Below are 21,958 nucleotides of genomic sequence, written 5' to 3'. Positions count from 1 at the left end.
AGGATAAGTATGTAAGTCTACAGCACGAGACCTCCAGTATTCCTGTCTTTCCACAGGCAGCCATTACAGTTAGTTTCCTTGGCCTATAAAAACCCGTCGTTGACAACCAGACTTAAATTAGAGAACTTCTGATCGTCTGTCTAGCGTGTTAAATACAAGATCATGGAGGAAAATTCGAAAGTGTTAGTATTATTCACTAAATTTACGAAAATCTTTTATGGTATGGGTTATTCGATTTTTTTTCGATTAACCGTTCAGCCCACCCCTTTCATTACCACAGATAATAGAGGTTCTACTGTATTGTTTATATTTACAAAATAAATACTTCTCAATAAAACAGTTGACATACGCGCGCGCGCACACCCCTGCACGCACGCTCATACAGTCACACGATTGAAATAGAGACGGATATGTCTATACAATTTAAATGAAGCAAAAAATACTACAATTTTATTGAAGATGTTGAAATGTAGCATCAAAACTGGCTCTATTACGTAAACAGAGTTGATAAAGCATACTATGTTCTGATTCACAGTGGGAAGATATATCATACATAGTAAATAAAATTAAAATCTGTAACTTCAAGAAGTTTTATAAACTCTTAAGCATCAAGGTTTCACTGATTTTTTTATACAACCTGGCAAAATGTGATTTCATTAATAAAACTTAATGCAGATGTATATTATATAAAAATTAAATAATGTTATTTAAAATATGCTTTGTTACACTTTCTATATCTGAATAACTATTTTTCTGAGACACTGACAAAATATTACATAATCCATTTCAAACAAGTTTTGTATGCAATATTCCGTAAAATTGTAAGTTACAAAGTTACGAGTAATGGTATTCCATACTTTAGTTAAACTCTTCATATTCCTCTACTATTGGTGCATTATTGTATTAACATATTTCTCATAATTAAACCAAAAGATATTGGATTTATGCAAAAGTTCATAGCGCTTTTTCGCTGTGATAAAAGTTTTTGAGTTTAACAGAAGACAAAACGTCAATAATCAACATATTTAATATTACCTATATTCTCCTACAGATGGACATGCTCAAGAAAATAGATGTGGATTGGAAAGACAGGAGGCTGTTCAGTAATCTTGATATGAAACAACGAGTCAGAGTAAGGATTGAAAAAATGTCTGAAGGAAGTGAAATAGAGAGAGGAGTACGACAAGAATACCCTTTATCACCTACCCTGTTCAACATCTACTTGAGGATTTGGTGAAGAACTGTTTTCAGAACATGGTAGGAGTAAAAGTAGAAGGAAGAAGAATAAATTGCATAATATTTACTGATGATACGGCTTTGTTAGCAGAAGAGGAGACGTTACTAAGGGATATGTTAGTGGAGCTATATGATAGCTGTGAGCACTATGGGATAAAGATAAATGCAAACAAGACAAAGACCATGGTTGTCACAAGAAAAATACTAAATGAGGTAGTAGAGCAAGTAGACAGCTTCAAATACTTGGGTTGTACTATAAGCAGTAACATAAGCTGCAGCCAGGAGGTCAAAAGGAGAATAACAATGACAAAGGAACCTTTTAATAGAAAACAGAGCATCTTCTGCGGACCTCTGGAAAAAGAACTAAGGAAGAGATTAGTGAAGGTCTTTGTGTGGAGTGTAGCATTGTATGGGCAAAAACATGGACATCACAACGAAGTGAAGAAAAGCGACTAGAAACATTTTGAAATGTGGATATGAAGAAGGATGGAGCATGTGAAATGAACAAACAGGATAAGAAACGAAGCAGTGTTGGAAAGAGTAGGTGAAGAAAGAATAATGCTGAAACTGATCACAAAAAGAAAAAAGGAATTGGTTGGGTCAATGGTTGAGAAGAAACTGCCTTCTGAAGTATGCACTGGAAGGAATGAACAGGACAAGAGTTCGGGGCAGAAGAAGATATCAGATGATAAACGATATTAAGATATATGGACCATATGCGGAGACTAAAGAGGAAGGCAGAAAATAGGAAAGAGTGGAGAATGCTGGCTTTGCAGTGAAAGAACTACCCTTTGGCAGAACATGTATGTATGTATGTATGTATGTATGTACGTACAGTATGTATGTATGTACAGTATGTATGTATGTGTATGTATGTATGTATGTATGTATGTATGTATGTATGTATGTACTCCCTGCCAACGATAGGTAGTTTTTCGATTTCGTGTCTGAAGAAAGCTGCTAATTTGGAATTAAACAAGTCGTCAAGCTAACTTTGTAAAGCATCTTCGTTATCAAAGGAGTTCCCTTGAAAATTGTTGGAAGAGAACGAAAAAGGTGGAAATCTGAGGACGGAAGATCGGGAGAATATGGAATCACCTTCAACCAAGCTCCTTAATAGCTGCGTCATGTTAGCAGAGTGCGTAAGTGCATTATCGTGTTGCAGCAGTCCTTGATGCGGTCTTCCCGGTCGTTTTTCTTCAATTGCGTCCGCAAGGCGTCTGAGTTGGCAATACATGTCAGCAGTTGTGGTTACATTTCTGGGAAGCTGTTCGTACTACACGACGCCTTCTGCATCCCACCAGACGCATAACATAATCTTCTGTGCATGGACACTAACTTTTGTATGGGGTATTGCGTGTTGAAACGACAGAACCATTTTCTTGAAGAGGTTTCTCCGGTGACATTCTCCCCGTACAAGGCACAAATGTTTCGAGCCGCCTCCGTTTCCTTCGCTCTTCTATTAAACTCGAAAAGAAGAATATGTCGTGTGTCCCCTCACCCCACTTGACTCTCCATCTTCTTTACCTCACAAATAGCACAAACTTTCTTCAGATCCGCAAAATTCAAAGCGTATTTACAAACACAACACTCCAAATGACAAATGATAAAAAAATCTGTTAACAACGCTGTGTTATGATAAACAGAAACGCTACGAGCTTATGCATCAACCTAATGAATTAGTGTAAATTTATATTTTTGTGCCTTGGCTGATTTTTATAACATACAGATTTTAAAAACTAACTTAATGACGTAGGTAACATGTAAGAGTATAGGCATAAGTAATTTATGTGTAATATTAGTGATTTAATATACAGGATGAATCAAAAGTCTGGAAGCATACAAATATCTTCCATATGCTTGATTTTCGATTACTATAGGTGTTACAGTATGTGTAAGACCAAATGATCTACTAGTGACACATTCCATTCTAGCCCTCAGCTATCTCAAAAGCCGCCATTTTGGATGCAACTTTGAAATTTTAAATGGAAAGGAGGTCGTGTAGGTACTCAAAATCGTTTGAAATTTTCTGAAAAAATTAATGGTACAATCCGTTTTAAGGTGTCTCTAATCGTTTTCAAGTTATTTAAAGATAACTGTCATAATGACACAAACATTAGTTACTGCATCTACAGATATTTTGTAACATGGTACAGTACTAAGGAGGCTTTGTAAAGGTATTTTTATGCAATTCTGGTAATTAACGTCTCCTGCTTTACTGTTTGGTTAACCTGTGACAGTTTCAATCCTTTGTTGTGATTATTTTGAAGCTTTCCTACAACAAATTTCTTGATTTTCTTAATGGCATTATCGAAAGAGGGAAGGATTTATATCATTCTTCATTCTGGTGGGTCAAGTCACATAAATGTTGCAGCAGACTAGACGAACATTTTCCTGGACATTGGATTGGTGGCGTGGACCAGTAGGATGGCCGGCCAGGTCGCCAGATTTAACACTCCTTGATTTTTTCTTTTGGGGTTACATAAAGAGTTTGGTATATGAAGAGAATCTTGAAAATGTGGAGAGAACATTTTGTAGCATTTCCGGGATGACTTTAACACAGGCTTCAATGATACGGTTCTTCAGAATTTCCACATTCTTAACTGATAACACCTGTAGTAATCGAAAATCAAGCATATGGAAGATATTTATATGGTTCCAGACTTTTGATTCACCCTGTACTTCTGTTCAGTCGTACAAAAATGACAAAAATGACTCTCACATACATGGATGCCTATTCAATAGTTTTGCAATATACATTCTTAGTTAGTGAAATATCTTCTATCCTATACAAGATGTATTTGTACTCTATACTCAAGAGTTTGAATACGTCTTGTCTACCCATAGGAAGTCAGATTGGGAATAGTGCCATCCATTAACTATAACTTGCAGATGACCAAGTGGTAATTACTGAAGTTCACGACGATGCGGACTTCATGTTGAGGAAATTGCTTGACGTTAGTATGGGAGGATTCAAGGTTAACCTTATAAAAAAAACTGAACATTTAGTGATAGGAGGATAAGGGACAGACTTGGACCTTTGCACTGGCACAATTAAAACAGTACATCAGTTTAAATACTTTGGTTCAGTTGTCCAGAACTCACTTGTCAGGAAATTCTGAGTGGAAGGTAGGTAACAGACTAACATACATCCAAACTGCTTAGCTGACGCGCCCTTTTTGAACCCCACTATCCATCCAACCAGCTATCAGATAGTTAAATGAATATTATGGAGCCGAGATATCGGTCTAGAAATGGAAAAAATAAATTATTGTTATTGCATACTTTGAGTGCTTTTTGGTTAAATGTGACTTAGAAGTAAATCTATGGCCTAATACAATGATGAGCAGAAATAGGTATGCACGCGAAACCGGCTCTCAGCGAAAGCGGTGAAAATGGAGTAAGAATTAGCTAGTTTTTTCGATGTTGCAAACAAAGTTAAATAAATCACATCTATAATGAGTACCTAGCTTAAATAGTTTAAACAATGAAATTATTTATACAGTATACATTTTCCTTTAGTTTTAAATATCTCACCTAGACCTAAAAAAATAAATTAAAATAAAAACAATTTCTTTTCTAGAAGAAAGATCTCTGATAATGCATAATATATTCATGGTATACAATGGAATTGAATAAACTTCTTCTTATCCCATATTCATCATTACGAATATCATCCAAAAGGGCTTCACGGTCCACTGCTACATCATCTCCATACTGACTAATACGCTACTATGTTTTATAATAGCGCTGTAAATGGAATTTTCCAACAATGGTAATAACTTCTCCACAAACTGTACAGCCCCCGACAATAATCACATCTCCACAGAGGATTCAATTTTATCGGGACCTTAAGCGTCGTTTAACATCACTCGTTCCGTAACTGACTCACAGAAGCTCTATTTATATAAAACATTGATTGATTACTTATTTTAGGTCGCTCCAGTCGAGGTTTGTCGATCCGACTTCCGAGAGACAAACTCAAGAGCGCCTAAAGGTAGAAACACATTATTGCCACGGCACGACACGAAATGTGATTTCCTGTGCTGTCACGTTCTGCATTCAATGTGTGGTATTCGTTTTCTCCATTTATTTACGTTGCTTAGAATCACACTATTCCAACGCCACGGACGCCACGTCCTCTCCTGTGCAGCACTCGTGCCATCACGTTTAGATTTTCTGTCGCACCGGACATTGTTGGACGGTGGAGAGCACGTGCAGGTTCATTATGGAGGAATATATCATTGAAAAAGTAAAGCAATATGAATTTATGTATAATTTTAAGTCATCCAATTACAGAGACTTAAACATGAGAAAAGAAGCTTGGGAGGAAATAGGAAGAGAGATGGATATAAGCGGTGAGTACTGTATATTAACTTATTTCCAAGAGCTATTCCATCTCAAATCGACCGAAATATAAAAAAAAATTGACCTTAAAATTTCTAAATACAATGACACTTTTTTTGTACGTAGAGAACAGTGATACAGTGAGTATAAAAAATGCGAGGTTAGCATTAATTATACAAACACTTTTAATTTTTACAGCTATGACGGGAAAGGAAATTTGGGAAAAACTAAGAAAAAGCTTCCTTCAAGCAATGAATAGACGCCGTAATAAAAAGTATGGTCAGGCAGCTAGGAAATTTGCACCCTGGAAATTTGAACAGGAGATGTCTTTCCTTTTGCCATATTTGGAAAATCGGAAGTGAGTATAAATAACTAGTTATTAAGGTCGTCTTTTATATTACTAGTTTTCAGTAAAATATAATTTTTATTTTAGGACACATGACAACTTAGAGGATTTACAAGAAGAACCTCAAGATGAACCAGAGGATGACCCAACAACCGAAATAAGTGAAAGTCAGCCTGCTCCTCACCCTTCACCTGAAAACCCTGATTTTGAAGATTCTACGTTTCAAAACACTGCTTCTCAAGATCTGGAATTTGGACAAGGAATAACGCGTAATAATCCAGATTGTCCAAATTTAAACAACTTGAACACGAGAAAAGGAAAGAATCGAGAAGCACAAAATAATTCTATTGATAAAATGAATATTCTCGAGTGTTAACTGCTATTCGAAATTGAGTGTTCTGTTTCTGTATTTTCTCTTTTATTTGATTGTGAATAAATTCAAATTCTTCTTTATTCATTCTAAAGTACATATGAAAACGTTGTGGGTCTTCTTCTAGTTGCTTAAACAAAGTATGAAATTCACCAGATTCCTCCCGTTTCAAGTTTATATCATGCACCCACTTCCGACACCTTCTTTCCTGAATGATAACAGCCGCAGCCGCATTTTCGATGTCTTCTTCAAACTCTTAAGAACTACTGGAACTACTAACCCATTCACCTTCCATCTCTGCTACAGAAAGCTACTGAATAAAATAGCGACTGAACAGATTGTAAGTTTAGTGTGAAGTGACATGGCGTGGCGATAATGTGCACACAACGCGACACAGCACGTGCCTTCCAACTTATATGATCTCACAGGAGAACACATGCCGTGGCAATAATGTGTTTCCGGCTTAAGAGTTGGCAATCTTCAGAAGTGTTCACGGGTGCACTCACGTCGCACAGTGGTTCATTTTCCCGAATTCCTGGCCAAAACCCCAAAACTGAAACATATAGGAGAGGATTGTTTGTTGTCTTAAGTTGAAGAGGAAGAACAGGGCATGTAGACATTGTATATCTTATCTTCCATCTCCAGTCCTGTGCTTGTAAATACATGGCTGAAAATGCGTCTCTCTTGGACAATGCAGTTGCTGAGTTTGCGTGGTGAAAGAAAGGTCGTTTTTTAAGTGTTATAAATAAGTGGTATAAGTGTGAAAATAAAAGCTGAAGCATGGATTCGATTCCTGGAGGTGTGTAGAATATTTGAACATGGTTTTAATTTTTTACTTAATTAACTAACGGCATTTAGATATTAAATAATATAGTCATGTTGATTGTGGTTGAAAATGTGAAAGCGGCAGATTCACGGAGGTTAAAAGTTATCGGTCCTGCGAGGTCCTGTCAAGTTACTCATTAAAAATCATACCTATGTGGATGCTTTTCATGTACCAATAAAGAAAGTCTGCCCCCAACTGCCACTGGGCCCACTAGCTCGAATTTAGTTTTGAAGTGCGCACTGCGTCTTTGCGTTGTAATACAAGGAAGGATCGGAAAGTAACACACAACAATTATTTAACGGAATACTATTTTGGTTAGGACGTTCAAATTTGGGAGGTAGTTAGTTTGAATCTTGCACTATATACAGCAATTATTCGATTGGATGTCACCCTGGCTAAATAAGCTGTAACTGAGTAAAAATTACGCTTTTTCTACCATCATTCACTTGTGAAGGGCAGCGAGATGTAGTCCATTTTTTTGCGAAAAACAAAAAAATCGAGTGAAATCTACAGGGAAATATTGGAGGTGTATGGCGCTTGATTGTCTGAACCATAGCAACATATCCAGGTGGTGCAAATTCTTCGAAGAAGTCCGCCGACGAAGCAAGTTCCGGCCGACCAGTGACTGCTGCAACACCACCCAATGTCAGGGGCATCATTAAGCGGCAATCACCCACACTACAGTCCAGATCTTGCACCGTCTGACTTTCACCTCTTCGGACCAATGAAGAAATTGCTAGAAGGACAACGCTTCGGTTCGGATGAAGAAGTGAAATCGGTCGAGCGCAGGTAGCTATAGGCCTACGCCCAAAAAACAGTTTTATGAACGAGGTTACTGAAACGTGTCACGATAGGAGATATATGTCGAGAGACTTGGTTCTAGTGTCGAAGAATAGGTGAAACCTCTAGCTTTCTTGTGCATTATTTCGTTTTGCTTACCTATGAAATACGTTGCCACAAAAAATTGTTGTGTCTTATATTAATCCTTCATCAATTTATTAAAATTTGAATTATTTCTGTAATTCCTTTCAGGATATGAAAGTCATCATATAAACCTCACTAGGCGTGAATTGTTTACTATACTACAGGAACGTTCATCACCTAATTTTGAAGAAAAGTATGATTATTTAAGAGAACGCATTAGCATCATAACCGATTCCCCTGCAACATCATCCGCTGAACTAAAGAATGTGTTAAAACATTTAATATATAATTTTAGAACCACATGGCAATGGTCAAATAGGACAGTTGAAAGATTCCTACCACAGAATACGAAATGGCTTGAAAATCTGCGAGTTTTCCAATATGCGTTACTGAAACGCAATAGAGAGTCGAACGTCCATTACTAGAATTTAGTAAAGTGGTGAACGTTATAAAAGACGAAAAGCACAGGGATTAAGACAAAACATAGGTCCTTCAGAAGTCGCATATGCCACTCAAATGAGTCTTCGTGAAGCAGGAGAGATTTTTACTACTGCTGCTGCAATAAAAGACGTACTTACAATTTTCAACACCAATCAGTACGTCAACATGCAGAAAAGCTTATAAATTAAGTTCAGAGCATTGTCCATTCTAGTTGAAGTTAAATTAACAAAATTCCATTATAACCTGATTAGGTCCGAGACTAAAAATCCATCGCCTACATTTTCCAGCAATACAGAACGGTGCTAGAAGCACAAAATGCATGCTATTCCGATACCAATGCCATTCAAATAATAGAAATGTCTGGTGAAACTGATCTGCAGGCATTGTTGGACCATACTTCATAAAGAATATTGAAAGTCCCAAGAAAGAAACTGAAGCATTTGTCTGCAGATGTAATGTCACTTCTGTCAGCTCCAGATGCATCTACACATTTAGGTGTGTCCACTCAGGCCTCTGATAAAGATGACTCCCTTATCTCCGGAGACTAGGATGCTAGCGAATGAAATAATTACTGTACTATACACACATTATATATAGATTTATGTATATAGATAAAATAGACTATAACTTTGAATACCCTAAGAAGTAATGAAATGATCATCCACGCAAAAAAAAAAGCATATACTATAGCTATTTATGTGAATTTACTCGATATTTAATTCTTAATTATGTTACTTTTACGATTTGTTTCAACTTTGTTACGTTCAAATTAATTCAAACATCTCTAGAGGTTTTGGCCAAGAAATTGGGAAAATGAACCACTGTGCGTCGTAGCACGCGGTGAAAATGCACACGAATATCCAACTCTGATCTAGCATGGTACTTAAAGAGTTTGTGTCATTTTTCCTGGAAATAGATTCATTGTGAAGCTTTAATTCAAACGGTTCTTTATTACGTCTTCTGACAAAAATTTAAGTGAGATAGGGTGAAGGTTGATAAGACTGTGATACGAGTAATATTGTGATAGTTCTTTTTGAGAATTTATTACAATTTTACTGAGCAAGAGAAGGACTGGTTTTGTGCAGCAACTTGTCCATGAACATTCCCTTAATACATTGACGGAAAAAACTGCTCTTCCTCTCGCTCAGTAAATTTGTAATAAATTCTCAAAAAGAACTATCACAATATTACTAATATCACAATATTACCAACCTTTACCCTATTAGATGTATTTATCTTTATTTTCCAGTTTTGGAGCCATGATTCTACTTTATTTGTAAAACTCTGAATTTTAGTGTAAAGTCCCTTGGACATTCCAGTTCGTCATATAAATGATAATGTTATTTGCGAATTGAGAAAAAATGACGACTTTCATAACAAGAAAAGTCGGTTATGTTAATGTTGAATATCGTTGGAAATAATACTGCTCTTTGAGGTACTTCTGCCTGTATGGATTTCTTTGAAGTGAAGTGGTCGTTTACTCTAACCTTAGAGAAGTTCTGTTACTTTGGTAATTTTCCAAAACCTAGGCCTAAACGTATCATACAGATTTGTTATTTATTTCATTATTAGACCTGACTTCACGTAGTGTCAAATGATTTTAATATCTGAGAAGTTACATGATGTATATACATATATCCAGTAACAGGGTGCGAATTAACGGGGGTGACTCATAAATTTATATTAACATCCCTGGTAGAGATAAATTGTATGCCCTTTTACAAAATATAATTGTTTTAATACATACTTTATAAAGTATAAAGTAAGCAAAGAAAATAATATTGATGTATTATAATCACCGGCAAGCTGACAACGATCAATAACTTTGGAATTGCACGTCTTATCATAAGCCTGCTCATGGATATTATTATTATTATTATTATTATTATTATTATTATTATTATTATTATTATTATTATTATTATTACTATAATCAAGATGCAAGACAAGCAACTCAGTGCGACCCAGCGTTGAACCGTATCGAATAAGGATAATAATAATTTTATGTATGGTATTCTCTATGTAGGAATCTACCCCCCCCCTCATCACAAATCTTAATTCGCACCCTGTCCAGTAATATGACAGAATTAAAGGTGTTTGAAAATTCATATAATTGGGTTGTGCGTAAGTTCGTAGCGTTTTTTCATAAGTTTATTAAACACACAAAGTTAATCATCAACAATATAATATTCTCCTTCACTATTTACAGCAGTCTGCGAACGCTACTGTATTTTTCGATTCCACGCCTGTAGAAATCCCGTGGTTTTGAGTTAAAGAAGTCGTCAAGCTATGTTTGGAGCGCATTTTCATTCGGAAAGGAAGTTTCTTGGAGGTTGTTCGATAGAGAGCGGAAAAGGTGAAAATCTGAGGGAGCAACATCAGGCGAATAAGGTGGATGCGGAATGACTTCCCAACCCAACTGCTGGATAGTGTTTTGTGTCGGGTTAGCAGTGTGCGGTCAGATGTTATCGCGGAGTAGCATCACTTCAAGTAGTCTTGTTGGTCGCTTTTCTTGGATTGCGTGTGCAAGACGTCTCAGTTGGTGGCAATAAATGTCGGCAGTGATGGTTACACCTCGGGGAAGCAATTCGTAGTACAGCACACCCTCGCAGTTTCACCAGATGCATAACATTATATTTTGTCGATGCGCGCTGGCCTTTGTACGGGGAGTTGCTTTTTTGTTCGGGCTCAACCATTCCTTTCTTTTCCTTATGTTAGCATAAATACACCATATCTCGTCACCAATAACGATATTGGATAGGAATGTACGATGTTGTTCACGAGCCAATCAATGACAAGCAAACAAAGATGCACATATGGCCACCCACTGATTTTTATGGTTTTGGCTTAGAGCATGCAGTACCCATACACCTGATTTTTTAACCTTGCTCATTGAATGCAAATGTCGCACGATAGCGGAATAGTCACAGTTCATCACATTTGTCAGTTCTCGGGTACACTGACGTGGATCATTGTGGATTAATGTGTTTAAACGGTCTCCATCAAATCCCGAAGGTATTCCTGAACGTGGAGTGTCACTAATGTCAAAACGACCCTCCTTAAAACGAGAAAACCATTCTCTTGCCGTGCTCTCTCTCCGATAGCATTGTCCCCATACACAGCGCCTCCGATGCTTTCGCCCCTCTATTGATCTCAAAAAGAAGAATATGTCGGAAATGTTTCACTTTTTCCACTTGACACCCCATTTTCTAGCGTCCACGGCTCTATTCACTATCTGCAAAAATGAAAACTTCAATATGTAAACTCAAGCACAACAATTTAACTTCAAATAAAAATTGACAATCTATAAATAAACTCATAGCAACCGGAGTACCAACACGCGAAACAAAAATGCTACGAACTCGTGCATCAACCTAATAATTGATGATTTGTACTATGATCTGACCTGAAACCGAATTGCTCGTTTGGAATATTGAATTCATGCGCATATTACAGTTAGGAGCGTTTAAAGGGACACTTATGTGAGTTTTGAAACTTCTACAATTTTCATCCAAAATTCATGAATTTTAAACTACATTAAATTCCTACAATAATAACTTATCTGTACAAAATTTGGTACCATTAGGGCTAATAGTTTTGAAATTATATACGTATTTTTTTAAATATATTTTATATTGACGTCATTAAAATGGCTCCTTGCGACAAAGTTTTCAACATTTTTAGTTCATATTGGCTCAAAAGTTTGAAAACAGTCATGGGAATGTAAATTAATTAGCTTTTTGAGCTGAGTCTAAATAGAAAGGTAATAAATTTGTAAGTTGATTTTCTTAATTTTTCACCATTATTTCACCATAGTGTCCCTTTTGAGACAAACAGGATACCTGACGACAGCTTTGGAAGTGATGTTACTAAGACATTTTTGTGTCTGAAAGGCCGACACAAGCACATAGCTGTAAGAGTATAACATAAGCAAAGCTATATCTGGTAGGCAATGTTTGAGCACAACCAACTAGAACGTTTTATCTAGTTTGGCAGTGGATTTGAGCCGGTCTTGTAATAGTCCGACATCAATAAGGGATTGTGTAATTGTCTAGGATAGCAAAGCAATACGTGAGTGTGAATGCAGAGTTAGTCAAAACTCCCTTGACAATCCCTATAAATTGTAAAAGGGTAATGCTGGGTACAATATTAGTCTTGATAGAAAGATATAGACTCTGGGAAAATCATACTTGTGTACATGAAGCTGGCGTCCATCATATTTAATTCAGCTCAACAATTTGAAATGGAACGGGAGTGATACGATACATCAAATAAGGCTAAATTTTCAGGAGAAATGCAATGGTGAAAGTATTTTCAAGTACACTTAACCATTAAAAACTTAATGCTCATATCTTTCACTTATATAACCTGCTCAATATGCTGTCCACGTTCGTAGTCGTCTGTCCTTTTCACGCAAAACATTTTGCAATGTAGCAGGTGTGACAGAACCGCAAGAAGCAACTGCATTCTCAGATGGTCCATATCACAGATTTTTACATCATATAAAATTACCTTCAAATGTGTCAAAAGCTAAACATCCATTGGCATTAGATCCAGGGAAAGTGGAGACCATGCAACATGTTCTCGTCTACTAATTCGCCTGCAGGGAAAATTAAGCATGAACATATCGTCTCACAATTTTCCCGTAATGTGGTAGCACTCCATGCTGAAAAAAACTCTACAATGGTACCATCCTTCGTAACAAAGAATTGAAAACCTGCTCACGTGAAAAAATTATTGAAGTAGTCTTCAGCTTCAGTGAAAAAGCGTTACCCATACATCACACAATCTCCAACCATTCGGCTGGAATCTGTTCAATGTGAGCTATCACTGTTATCGGATGGTCAGTGTCGCAAATTCTGCTTATTAACTTCACCATGGACACACAAAATTAACCTTGCCATTATGAAGAATTTTTGTTCCAAAGGAAGAGTCACGCTGTAATTGTTCAAAACACCATTCACAAAATTCAACACTATTAACCGGATCATCCTCGCTGAGAAGATGTTGAAGCTGAAGTTTATAGGATGTCATTTGTGTTTATGCATGATTAGAACGATTGATTCTTGACGAACGCTACATTCTTGTGATAATCAGCATGTACTATTAGGTACTTTTAGTAAAAATTTCCTTACGCCGTATCTCGTAAAATTCTTTACCTTTTTAGATCACTCACGCTCGTGTCCTCATTTAATCTTAAACTCTTGCGAAAAAGTATCTTTTTACACACTAGTTGTATAAATAACTATCTCATTACACTCAAAATTCAATTAATAGTATGTTATGAAACAAGTTTATAATGTTATACTTCAATGTTGTTGTTTAGTCAACTGTCCGAAGACAGGTCTGAACCTCACAAGTGACACCAAAACGCACCACTCATGAGGCAACTAGACTAGGAGATAATGGGTTATGGTGGCCAGTTCCTTTCCCCCTCTATTACATATATCGCCGATTAGCTACATATTGCACTAATCAGACTTCAGATGCATACAAACAATTATTGTTCTTCCTCTGACACATATCGTCAAGTGAGTTGTAGGTCTACTACGTGATAATAAATATATATATGAGCCAGGGGATAATACTTTAATGTATGAGTCAATGTTTAGGAACGAGCAAATTGAATTTCCTAATTTTGACGAGTGCAATAACTGTAGGCCTACAACATTTTATGTACTATTATTTAATTATAAACCCATTTTGAATCTTGCGTGCACTACTTTTAACACTTGAATATAAGTAATTGATTAACTAGCGGACTTACTCGTGTTAATTATGTAAGTTTGTTCGGTTTACAGCTGTTTCGGTGCTTCATCACACCATCCTCAGAGCCTACTAGATCTCGGCGTCATCTCGAACTTCTCTGCCTGTTATGTGGGTGCATTTGATTGTTGAAAGGTGTTGAAAAGTGGAGTCAAATAGTGTGTGTGTACTGAAATTGATCTGAGTGTTGAGAATTTGATCGGGGTGTATTTTAGTGTGTTTGTATATTTCGTATTGTTCTAGTGTGTTGAGTTTTTGGTTCTTGGGTTGTATGTGTAGGATTTCCATGTCCGTATTTATGTATGGTTAGCATTGGTTATGTGATCGGCATATGTAGATGTATTGTGTCCTCTGGTTATTGCTTTAATGTGTTCTTTGTAGCGTGTTTGGAATGATCTGCCTGTCTGTCCAATGTAGAACTTGTCGCAACTATTACATGTGAATTTGTATACACTTGTGTGGTCGTATTTTTTTTTTTTTTTTTTTTAAGATGTCTTTGTAGTGTGTTTTCTGTTCTGTATGCTATGTTGTATTTCTGCTTTCTGAATGAAGATGCACACAACACAAACACAAGAACACAAGAAATACATCACACTAACATATGAAAACAAAAGCACACATAAGATCGCATCTTCATTCAGAAAGCAGAAATACAACATAGCATACAGAACAGAAAACACACTACAAAGACATCTCAACACACAAAAAACACAAACAAATAAATACGACCACACAGGTGTATACAAATTTACATGTAATAGTTGCGACAAGTTCTACATTGGACAGACAGGCAGATCATTCCAAACACGCTACAAAGAACACATTAAAGCAATAACCAGAAGACACAATACATCTACATACGCCGATCACATAACCAATGCTAACCATACATACACTAACATAAATACGGACATGAAAATCCTACACATACAACCCATGAACCAAAAACTCAACACACTAGAACAATACGAAATATACAAGCACACTAAAACACATCCCGATCAAATTCTCAACACACAGATCAATTTCAGTACACACACACTATTTGACTCCACTTTTCAACACCTTTCAACAATCAAACGCACCCACATAACGGGCAGAGAAGTTCGAGATGACGCCGAGATCTAGTAGGCTCTGAGGATGGTGTGATGAAGCACCGAAACAGCTGTAAACCGAACAAACTTACATAATTAACACGAGTAAGTCCGCTAGTTAATCAATTACTAATTATAAACATGTTTCATAATGTTCTTTTATTTGTCGAAAATAAATAACATATTAAATTTATAATGATGGATAATTTGACATCATGGTCTATGGAGAAAGGAGTTACTATGGCAGTAATCATGTATTAAATATTATTTCAAAACATTAACTTCATGACACAAATTATGCCGTCTCATGACGTTTTAGTTGGCATGAACAATTTTCACTAACAACAAAGACTGTTTACAATACTCGTGTACAAAAAAATATTTATTATGTAAAGTAACTATGCTGTATACATGTAGTTTGATTCTACATTTTTATTTATTTGATCTGTATTATTATTATTATTATTATTATTATTATTATTATTATTATTATTATTATTATTATTATTATTATTATTATTATTATTGGAATCATGAAGTATAAAATCGTAATTACACTTTACGTATACGTACTGAACTATGTAAAATTGAATTTAAATTCATTTACGTCATTATATCGTGTTTACTAAGTTTACTAACTAAAGTAAGGTAACCGTAAATAATATACTTTTAAATTTTCTTTTGATGTTTTTCTTGTGCTTCTTTAGGCCTTTGTATCTTAAGAAGGTACTGTAATTATATATTTTGTTTTCTTTGAAGAACCAAGACTAATATGATATCTTGCGATATATCCTTAAGGTAATTAGTAATTACATAATGTCCACATTTTCAAAGAATAGTTCCTCTTTCACAGTACTGTTTCTTTTCTTTTTTTTTTTTTTTTTACTACGTGGGAAATAGCCATATTGAAAATTAATAACAGTGGATGCCTGGGTCTAGAGAACAATGTGTTTCCGGATGTCATATTTATGAGTTTAGTTTCCTTTCGCATTATTGTACAATGTAAGTGGCTTCGGGTGAAGACTGGTCATCAAGAAACACATTGCATTTATCAATATTGTAAGTGCATGTTTGTCTAATAATTTTAAACGGTTTTTTTTTTTCATAGCGATAAGTTCTTGTGGAATGATCAACTTTTGTACAGCCTATAAGAATAATGACTTTGACCAAACTTGGTATGCATTAACGTTTAGTGAAGAACTGAAGGACATCTCAACATCGCTTCGCCATCTATAAGCTGATCCCAAATAAGTTATAAGAACCTGTCGATGGTGTCTTGAAATGGGAAAAGACACAAATAGAGTACAATTATTTCTTACGATCTTATTAAATTCCGTATGAATGTCATTTCATACCAAACGCACAATAGGAGAGCAAGTATATAAGAGAATAAGTTCGTACAACTGCATGAAAATTAGACACTTTTTTTTTCCTCTTCGAATATCTAGTAATTTCCTTTATCTAAACACTGTATTGAACTTTCAATCATTATTTATATTTACGAGTATATATGGATGAACAAGTCTCTTTTACTCTTTTGGGTTAATTTAATAATAATAATAATAATAATAATAATAATAATAATAATAATAATAATGATAATGATAATAATGACAATGACTGAATAGCTTTAATTAAGAAAATTATCAGCAACAAAAGTCCAGACTTCGTTTTTAGTAGACAAGGAAAGTATGTGTATAGGGCAGGGATCGGCAAAAATGTCATAGTGATCACTAGCAATAGTGACGTCGCTGGGTCAGCGCAGTAAACTGTCTTTGCTTCAGCTGACGTCCAACTGCCCTACAACTTCAGTACACAGGCATCTATCAGTGGCGGGTTACCTGATTCTTTTTCAAAACCTTCAACGTCTGTTCGGAAACGTGTGTTCAAGGAAGAATGGGAGGAACAGTATTTGTTGTGCACATGGTGACACTGTAGATGCCTATTGTGTTTTAAACTTCTAATAGGCACTTATAAATAAAAAAATCTAGCGACATTACGACACGTCATAAGATTATCACGAAATCATAGGTAAACAAGACCATGTCCAATTTTTATTGTAAACGGAAATGTATACAGTAGAAAATAAATATAAACATAATTTTCTTTTCGTAGGGCTGGACGGGGCGAAGTACAGTTCCAGTACTAAAATATGATGAACCAAGCTATGAGTCAAAGGGAACCCCATACAAGTTATGTTATTGCTTTGGAAATCGCAAAATCATTGAAGTGCTATAATTAAGGACAGTTCATTAAAACATGTCTGAATAAAATTGCTAACATTATTTGTCCCGAATAATTTGATGTTCTTAATAGTATGAAATTATCCACACGAATGATACAGGGACATCATTTTATTTTTACTTCAATTTTTATTGTACCTGAGTTTTTTAATGTACTTCACTCCCACCCCTTCTACTAATGGAGTTTCAATTGTCCTCCAGACAGAATTAAGGCCGCTTATAGTAAACGGCACTGAGTTACTGAGTATAGTGCATTCCAGAAATATGTTCGCGTTTTCCAGTGACGAAAGAACTTTTAATATTGAATCATATTTTCGCAAAGGTACTGTCCGTTTGCCTACGTCGCATCCCGATTTCCCCCACCTGCTCCTGCACGGCCCTCTGTAAAACCAGGCCTGTCTTAGCTCTTTTCTGAAAACATTAATTTCTGTTAGGAATTGGACGTTTACGTAATATTATACAACTGTTTAAAATAACTAAAATAAAAGGGCCTCATTCAGTAATTAACTGTCACGTGATTTCCCCCCTTTCTACGATCCTGCGGCATAACCACTTGGACCGGCAGTAGATAACATGTCTGAGTAATTTTATCTGGGCGGGTCGGGCAGAAGTGAAGATTGAATTTATAGTACATAAGGTACTCTTTTATGGAGTATGTACAGAATTATTTCAACATGAGTTACTAGTACGAAGGACGAAACTGGTAATTGGGATTATGTACAATAGTCTATAGTGCGATAATATGTACATTAGAACTGGAGCCTGTAGGCTATCGAAATGAACGGCTACCATTTTCAAAAATGTGTTTAAATATCCATATTATGATTATTTATCAATTGAACTTCATTCTCTATATTGTACGCTAATGTGCTGTACACAGCATAATATACAGTGCATAATGAATACGTTCGCATGGATAGCTCAGTTCGTGAGTAAAAACACTTATTCTTAATACAGTACTGCATTTTGCTTAAATAAAAACCTAATGAAAATTATCGAACTCAAAATCGCGATATTTCCTAGTTTACGTAAATGGATGAAGTACTTTTCTTCCCTCCTATACCTAGTAAAGTGATTTGTTTCTGTTTTACGCCAGTATCATCGAACTCCAGTTGTGGAATGGGGTAGCGAACGGTTTTTCAGGTTCTCTAAATGTATACCCAGGTTAATATTAAAAATGTTAGTAAAAATAAAATGATGTCCCTGTACAACGGAGGGTAAGGAATTTTGAAACATTAGCTGAACGAGAAATAAAATCAAAGATGCATGAACAGTGCTCTAATCTCTCGCTTTAGGTGGAAAAACAGATATTGATACAGACTAATTGGTAATGTTCACCCGCGGACCTCTCTGTATAAGAATTTGCTCGATATCATTGCACTCGAAGGAAATACAACAGAAGTAATTATTCCAAGCATGTAGAAAATATATAGAAGAAATGAATCTGAACATGAAGCAACTTGTATCTGTAGTAACATACGGGACTCGAATTACGACTTTAAAGAAATCTACTAGGTGGACTAACGTGTTATTTAGATAGCTAGAAATAAGTGAGGACATAAAACGTTGTCATTGTATAACACACCAGACTGGCTTAGATTTATTTAAAATGCTCTCCATAGAAAAATATGTGTAGTCATATCATAGGTCGCCTGCCGCTACCCTACATAGCTGCTATGTTTGGCTCTACATTCAGTATACATATTTCCGAACAATTGTTTTCTGAACGAAAACTTGTAAAATCTAAATAAATATCGTGATTAGCAGACGAAAATTTACGAGTTGTATTAAGTGTGGCAATTTGGCAATTTGTGACGTATTTTCCTAGGTTTTTGTAGCACAGTAAATATAAAAGTGAAATAAAATATAATCTGTCCATCTATAAATCAATATTGTGTAGCCTACGTCAGATGTCTGGGTTGAGAGTCCGCCACTGGGATCCGGAGTGCTCTATACTCCTCGATTGATATTACATCCTACATATTGCGGCTTGCGTCAAGTGATGTCATCGTGAGTACAAATTTGCCGATGTCAGGTATAGGATAAAAAAAAATTACTTAATAGCAATATATTACCTACGTTATAACCAGACAAAATAACAAATTCCAAGAAATGGCATTATGAAGCCGATCATTTGGAGCGAATATTTATTCCAGTAGTAACGATGTACCAGAAACAACGACAAAGATTTGAAGAATATTGGTCTGCACAAACTCGTATACGTGTCAGTGAAATGAAAATCATGAATAAGTCTTAATTTATCTCAAGTGTGACATGCGCATATGTCTTCAAGGTGTTCATCTGAAGTATGATATAAGCACATAAGACTTCAAGGTGTTCATCTGGAGTAAAGATGTTGGTCTTAAAACACGGTGTCATAAATAATGTACAGGTGCGTAGCCTAAATACATACTGTAGCAATGTTTCAAAGCTAACAGTATATGTACATTCGTAGATTTCCATCGTCAAAGAAGATCAGGAAAAGGAAGACAATCGGAAAAAAAAGAAGCTACTCCTCACGACAGGACTAATCTCTCTGACTGTTACTTCTAAAATTAAATTATTAAGCCTATTTCATAACTTATAAGATCACTTCATTTATTTCCCCTCTTTAGTATTTATATAGTATTTCCTTAGATTTTCAGTATGCTTCTTCTAACTCTTCTCTCGTCTTTCTAACTCTGTCTGCTCCAGCTGTTTAACCGGTTTTCGGTAACCTTGAATCCAAGCACTGCAATCTAATGAGGCACAACAAAAAGTTGAACATGGCTATAAACACGCCAAGTATGTTGCATTCGTTTCTGCATTTTTATTTTACTATCATAAAAACCAGTATCATTCCGTTCTAACTTGCATTTGGTATGGTCTCTCAATAAGGAATTTTCAATTTATTATTACACTTACTGTACCTACCTAAACAGTACAATTTATAAATTACTAAGTAAAATAGCCTATGTAATTTTTTTAATGTAAAATAATGATATGTTTGTGTAATTTAGAGAACGAAGGTTCTTCTATTTATGTGGATCTATATTAAATTATTCTATTTAAATAGGTCTTTATCGTTTGAATAATAGTTTTAGGAAAAACTAAAAACGATATCATTCGCAATTTGAAAGAGACTATGAGGGAAATCCAGTAAGTTACAATTTCAATAAGACGCCTGAAGCCATCACTGCTAGATGATAGCACTGTCGATGTGCTCACAAGCGAAACAAAGATACAGCAGTTTAAAGATAGCAGAACCTCTGCACAAGTGCACCACTGGCGACTTGATCCGAGCACTGATGCACGGTTTGTCTCGGGCTGGTAACGATGCATCCAAGCTAATCACCTGCAACTTTCCGGTCTAGTATATTGTCTCCTTTATCCAGTCTGCTTGAATTAAGTCGTCAACACGTTGCACTTTCCTCCGTGACAATCTTCACTGGCCGACCGAGTTGGTGTTCGATATTACACATATTTTTCCGCCTTTCATAGAACTTCTGCACCATTATTGTAGACAGCTTGACCTGACAGACAATGCTCACCATACAGGGGCATTTCGTTTTGAGTAACCCTTGCTGCTAGATCATTTGCCCAGAAGAATTGCACAGCAGAGCGCTGCTCGACAATGATACATTAGTGCGGAGACAAGTATTGCTTCTTCATTTCACTTGTTCCATTTGTGCGCACATCGGCCTAGATCATATATACCGTATAGGTTGTATGATCTATTCTAGGACATCGGTCACCTTGACACTCTGGATAACACTAGGACTGATAGTTTCAACGCCTCGTTGAAAAATGCAAATTGCTGCTTCGATTAGTAACTTACTGACGCCTGTGAACGGTACCTATCTAAAGCTAAATAACCTTTACGATGCTCCTCGATTTCGTTTTCAGTTGCATTTTAATGTCTCTCCCTCTTTGAAAGTTTTCTGTCATTTCCATCGGATTTCGTGTACAACTAATTTTATTTTAATTTTAGAGTATTCGGGATGTTGTTGGCCTATAGGACCTATTATAACAATACTATAAAACTTAACTTCGTTGTTTTATTTATTATATCTTCCGCATTTCTCAGAATGTTATTTTAAGTTGTGCTGTACAATAACTCTAAATAATGTTAATGTAGATGGGTGGGTGGGTATGTAAATGGACTGATGGATAGACGGACGGTTGAGAACTTTTAATGTGATAAGTGGGTCGTACTTTTCTTCGTAAGCAATATTTTAACGACCATCAATATGAGCATTAGGTAAATATAGATTTTAATATTGTGAAATTTCCCTTCTTAATCACACATCGTTATAGTAATGGGCTCCGCTTAACTAGCAAGAATCAGTCGTAACTCAGCTGATATTATCATCAAGGGAGCTGGAA

General features: G+C 35.8%; 2 protein-coding genes across 4 annotated transcripts in view; both read left to right on the top strand.

The window, feature by feature from the left end:
* LOC138694494 (aldehyde dehydrogenase, dimeric NADP-preferring-like) overlaps positions 1-21,958 on the top strand; it is a 197,924-nt gene that overhangs the window by 87,110 nt on the left and 88,856 nt on the right. The window lies entirely within an intron of this gene.
* LOC138694497 (uncharacterized) lies at positions 3,198-6,802 on the top strand. Its single transcript, XM_069818273.1, has 4 exons — positions 3,198-4,365; positions 5,536-5,594; positions 5,782-5,941; positions 6,017-6,802. The coding sequence occupies exons 2-4, from the start codon at positions 5,546-5,548 to the stop codon at positions 6,303-6,305; spliced, it is 498 nt and encodes a 165-aa protein (XP_069674374.1). The 5' UTR covers positions 3,198-4,365; positions 5,536-5,545; the 3' UTR covers positions 6,306-6,802.

Source organism: Periplaneta americana, chromosome 2, assembly GCF_040183065.1.
Source record: "Periplaneta americana isolate PAMFEO1 chromosome 2, P.americana_PAMFEO1_priV1, whole genome shotgun sequence".
Classification (NCBI taxonomy): Eukaryota; Metazoa; Arthropoda; class Insecta; order Blattodea; family Blattidae; genus Periplaneta; species Periplaneta americana.
The sequence above is the reverse complement of the archived record's forward strand: the minus strand, read 5'-3'. Positions and strand labels throughout refer to the sequence as shown.